This window comes from Triticum urartu, chromosome 2A (assembly GCF_056163025.1).
Source record: "Triticum urartu cultivar PI428250 chromosome 2A, HENAU_Tu73, whole genome shotgun sequence".
Taxonomy (NCBI): Eukaryota; Viridiplantae; Streptophyta; class Magnoliopsida; order Poales; family Poaceae; genus Triticum; species Triticum urartu.
The window spans coordinates 604,380,238-604,385,210 of NC_141874.1; the positions used below are offsets into that span (position 1 = coordinate 604,380,238).

Below are 4,973 nucleotides of genomic sequence, written 5' to 3' on the forward strand. Positions count from 1 at the left end.
TATCGATAAGCATGGTGAAAAAAATATGAAAAATTACAATTGAGCCATATTTTGTATGGAGTATCTTTTGAGGTAGATAATAGGCTTATGGGCGTTAAGTGTTTCCCTCATGGTGAAAAAAATAAGCCCAGGGCTTACTCCAATCCTGGCTCCGCCACTGGTAGTGCTCAACAGGGGTCGGCTCCGGCTCAGCCTTGACTGGGGACGGCGGGGCCAGCGGCGGCACGATACAGTCGCCGGCCGCGGACAGCGCCATGGCATCCGCCATGCGTGCCTGGTACACCTCCCTGCGCCGCTCGTCCTCCTCGCTCTCCCAGAGGACAGCCGCCATGGACGCCTGGTAGGCGGCTTCCGCCTCTTAGTCCTCGCCGCGAATGACGATGGGCGGCGGCGGGGAGCTACAGGAGACTTCGCGGATGTTGCGTCGCCTGGCCTCTTCGTGCTCGAAGGTAAACCAACGCACCCAGTAGGGCGAGTCGGCGTTGTAGGCGAAGTCGCGGCGCTGCTCCATCGTCAGCAACGCCTGCAGGCGCCGCACATCCTCTGCGTGCGCCCTTGGCGATCGCGGCGCCGCTGACACTGGGATCCTCTTCGGATCCAAGTGCCTGTCGTGCAGCAGGTGACATTGGGGTAGGGGAGAGGGACGCGGTGCTACCAGTGCCACTTCGCCTAGTGCACTAGCACGTTCACGCGGTGTCTCGGCTGACGGGAAGACGCCGACAGAGGCGAGGGCCTTGCCCTTGGCTTTGCCGTTGCCGGAGAAGAAACTCATTGTGTCGGTGGCTAGGTGGCTAGGGTTGCCGCCGACGAGGGAGCAGAGGGTGGCGAGATGGGAACGAGGGGCTTCTCGAAGCGGATGAGGACCCCCCCCCCCCCCCACGCTTGGCTTAAAAAAAGCCGACCGCCATCGCTGACGCGTGTGTCCAAGGTCATAAATTAAGCTGACCAAACTGACCGCTGGTAGTTGAACGGCCGTCAGGTGGGGACATGACGGACACTGAAAAGGCGTGCGACACATCTGGTTCGTGTTCGCGCCGATGCATTTGCGGCTTAAAATTTGGGCTGCAAATGCGTCGGCGCAGTCGCAAAACGGACACGTTTTAGGTTTAGGTCAGCACGTTGGGCCTTCATTTTTGTCCGCACCGATCTAAACGGAGGCAGCCGGGCGATTTGGATGGCTGCGTTGGAGTTGCTCTTAGGGCTCAAAATCTGAAGTTAACGGCAGCGAACTCCAGATGATTAGTGAGAGTATGAGAAAATGGGTCCCTTTGCTTCATGTGAAAGATGTGCTGCTGCGGCTGCATCTCTTACAGGACCAGGGAGAACATCAAGTACGGCTGCATCTGCTTCGGCGTCGTCGCCGTCGTGGTCGTCTTCGCCGTCCTCCTGGCCGCCTACGCCTTCCTCCGCCACGTCAGCATCATCGTGGAGGACGCCTCGCTGACCAGGTTTGCACTGCTGACCACCCCGGCGACGGCGCTCGCGTACAACCTCTCGCTGTCTCTCAACGTCCGCAACCCGAACTGGGCGATGAGCATCAAGAACACGGAGCCGTTCGAGGCCGCCTACAAGTTCGACGGCCAGCAGTTCGACCGCGTGCAGGTCTCTGACAAGGGCGACAAGCATCCCCCCAGGAAGACCATGGTTTACCGCCTTGACTCGGGATCAGACGGCGCCCTCGTGTCGCTGGGTAACGCCGGCGTGGTGGAGTACAAGAAGGAGAACGAGACAGGTGTGTTCGAGGTGGAGGTGGCGCTGACCCGCAAAGTGAGCTACACAGCGCGCTACACCAAGTGCAAGATCGAGGCCACCTGCAAGCTCAAGCTCAAGCTCGTGAAGCCGGAGACGACCACGGTGGTGTTCGAAAAAGTGAAATGCAAGCTAGAAAAGGCCGAGAAAAACTGCTAGATACTTCCTCTGTGTGTTTGTTTCTTTCCATTCAATGTATCTGGTATTTTTCCCACTCTTTGATGAAAGATGTGATGATACTTTTTGATGTTGTCTAATTCAGAAACAAAGTTCGATGGTACCATTAGATTCAATTTTTTCTTACGCATTTGTTCAATCTCATGAACTTTAAAAAATTTCTGACCCTGCTTAAATTCGCAGCGAGCCCGAAGGCTGAACCAGGACTTTGCCGGAGACAGGCGTTTCAGAAGTTTGGAACCATCCTCTCGCAAAACCAAAGCGGAGGCGGCGGCGCTGCAGATCCAGGGTGCACGCTGATGACTCCACCGCTCCCCTTCCTCTCCGGCCGCCATCTTGGCACTGCGAGGGGAGGGGAGCCCTGGTTTCTCAGTTGGGCGTTTAGTAATCCTAGATTTTCTAGTTTTTTCGAGTTTCTTCCGTTGATATCATGGTGGGGCTGATGTCGATGGTGCTTTTAGGAATAATGGTCTTCCAGCTCGTGCTCCTGCTTGTTGGTGGTGTTGTTGCCACTGATGAGAGGCTTGTGGAGTCCAAGTTGTTCGAGCGGCTTCGATCCGGCAGTGCATCTTGGTGTGATGGTGGGGATGGGCTGTTCTTGGAGTCGAGTGGTGATGACTGCTGCAGATTTGCGGAAGACGATGGAGGATTCAGCCGCCTGTTGAAGGGTGGGTTGGTGTTGGCCCCGAATCCGGCGTTCAAGAGGCTCGAAGGGCTTCTCCGGCCGATGTTCCTTATCGGGCTAGATCCAGCCTTCCGGGATTGCTGGCTATTGCGACTCGTTAACGCCTCATGGTGTGGACCAGCTTTTGGTGTTTTTCTTCTCCCGCGATGGCGAAGATCGCGGGTGCTAGGTAGTTGTGGCGAAGGCGGTATGCAACAGTACAACCACTTGTTTCTTCATTGTTTTCTGTTGCTTGTATGTATTTTATCCATGTATCATTACTATCATGAATACAAGTAATATATGCCTACGGGTGTACAATTTCGAAAAAAGGACCTCACCGGAGACGGGTGTCGGTGTCAAAACCGGCGGATCTCGGGTAGGGGGTCCCGAACTGTGCGTCTAGGATCGATGGTAACAGGAGACGGGGGACACGATGTTTTACCCAGGTTCGGGCCCTCTCTATGGAGGTAATACACTACTTCTTGCTTGATTGATCTTGATGAATATGAGTATTACAAGAGTTGATCTACCACGAGATCGTAATGGCTAAACCCTAGAAGCCTTGCCTGTATGACTATGGTAATGAATATATCCTTTCCGGACTAACCCCTCCGGTTTATATAGACGTAATGAATATATCCTTTCCGGACTAACCCCTCCAGTTTATATAGACTCCGGGGGGTCTAGGGTTTACATAGAGTCGGTTACATAAGAAGGAATCTTCATAGTCGGTCGCCAAGCTTGCCTTCCACGCCAAGGAGAGTCCAATCCGGCCACAGGTACAGTCTTTGGCCTTAATGTCTTCACAGCCCATCAGTCCGGCCCATGGATAACAGGCCGGACGCCCGAGAACCCATTAGTTCAGGACTCCCTCAGTAGCCCCTGAACCTGGCTTCAATGACGAGGAGTCCGGCGCGCAGATTGTCTTCGGCATTGCAAGGCAGGTTCCCTTCTATCCGAACTTCAAGATAGTCTTCGGATGCGATGATAGTATCCGGACCTGTCGCACACACACCATACATAACCCCAGAGAGAACATATTCTTAGACAAGTCTAATCTGCTGACAGCTTTTTACAATATGACATCACGTCTGCCCGGTCATGATTCCAAACTGCTTTCATGTTTCGACGCCCCACGTCCCGAGACGCGGTTACCATTGGCACGTCTTGTCAAAGCAGAGATCGTGTCCCCTTATCGCGGGATTCTCATCAATGCGGGCATGGGTAACCCAACTGTGCCGTTTATACAGCCCTTGGGAATAGGCGAATCTTAAGGCGAGTGAGGAGGCGTTTAATATTCGCTGCCTTTATAAGGGGATAAGGATTCCCTCTTCCTCTCTCACGCCCTCTCTCTGTCTCCACCTTTCGAATCTCGAGCTCCAGCGCCCAAGTTCTCATCTCCTTTCCACTCAAGCAACCATGTCCGGATCCGGAGGTCAAGGAAAGTGGATGGTCTCCTCCGTCAAGGAGGAGGACATTATTGAGCTTCGGGCGGCCGGATACTTGGCGAAGGAGATCACTCACCATCTGCCGACCGAGGGACAAGTCGTCCCCACGCCGAAGCCCACCGAGAGGGTAGTGTTCATCCCCCATTTCTTCCGCGGGCTAGGGTTTCCACTCCACCCTTTCGTCCGCGGGCTGATGTATTATTACGGGATAGATTTCCACGATCTTCCCCCGAATTCCTTCCTCAACATCTTGGCGTTTATCGTCGTGTGTGAGGCCATCCTCCGCATCCAAACCCACTTCGGGCCGTGGCTCAAAGTCTTTAACGTGAAGTCGAAGGTGGTGGATGGCCAGCACGCGGAGTGCGGAGGAGCCATGGTAAGCAAGTTGTCCAACGTCTCCTGGCCCAAAGGTACTTTTGTGGACACGGTAAAGGAGTGGCAGAAGCAGTGGTTCTACATCACAGAACCTCGCGGTACCACCTGGGCCGCAGCTGCCGAATTCCGCTCCAGTGCTCCCATGCGACTCACCTCCTGGGTCAAGAAGAGTCCAGACTGGTGCTCACCTGACGAGCTGATAGCGCTGTAGACGCGCGTTCAAAGCATGGTAACCAAGAACGTCAAGCTCGTTGATGTGATACAGGTGATGCTAGTTCATCGGATCCTTCCGTGCCAGCGCCGAAGCCGCCCTCTGTGGGAGTTCAACCCGAGGAAGCACCAGACCCTAGTGAGGCTCTTCGAGACTACCCACGAAGGTGCATGGAAGTTGCTCTTTAAGGGCAACGAGAAACTGCCGGCCGCAGATTCAGATCGCGGGCACGACGCTAAACGCCTCGCTAGCGAGGTATGTCATTTTTGATGCATTCTCCACTTGTTTGTTTCAAGGACGATGCCTGAGCTTTCATTGTTGCTTTTTCAGGACTGGATGGAGTGGG

The 4,973-nt window shown here is 54.5% G+C and overlaps 1 protein-coding gene across 1 annotated transcript; it reads left to right on the forward strand.

The window, feature by feature from the left end:
* Window positions 1-1,284: 1,284 nt before the first annotated feature.
* Window positions 1,285-1,954, forward strand: LOC125537469 (uncharacterized). Its single transcript, XM_048700788.2, has one exon. It carries the CDS (start codon window positions 1,285-1,287, stop codon window positions 1,906-1,908), a length of 624 nt encoding a protein of 207 aa, XP_048556745.1. The 3' UTR covers window positions 1,909-1,954.
* The last annotated feature ends 3,019 nt before the right edge of the window (window positions 1,955-4,973 follow it).

Bases quoted from the DNA above. Each gene is read 5' to 3' on its own strand.
- LOC125537469 (XM_048700788.2), top strand. From the start codon at position 1,285: ATGTGCTGCTGCGGCTGCATCTCTTACAGGACCAGGGAGAACATCAAG.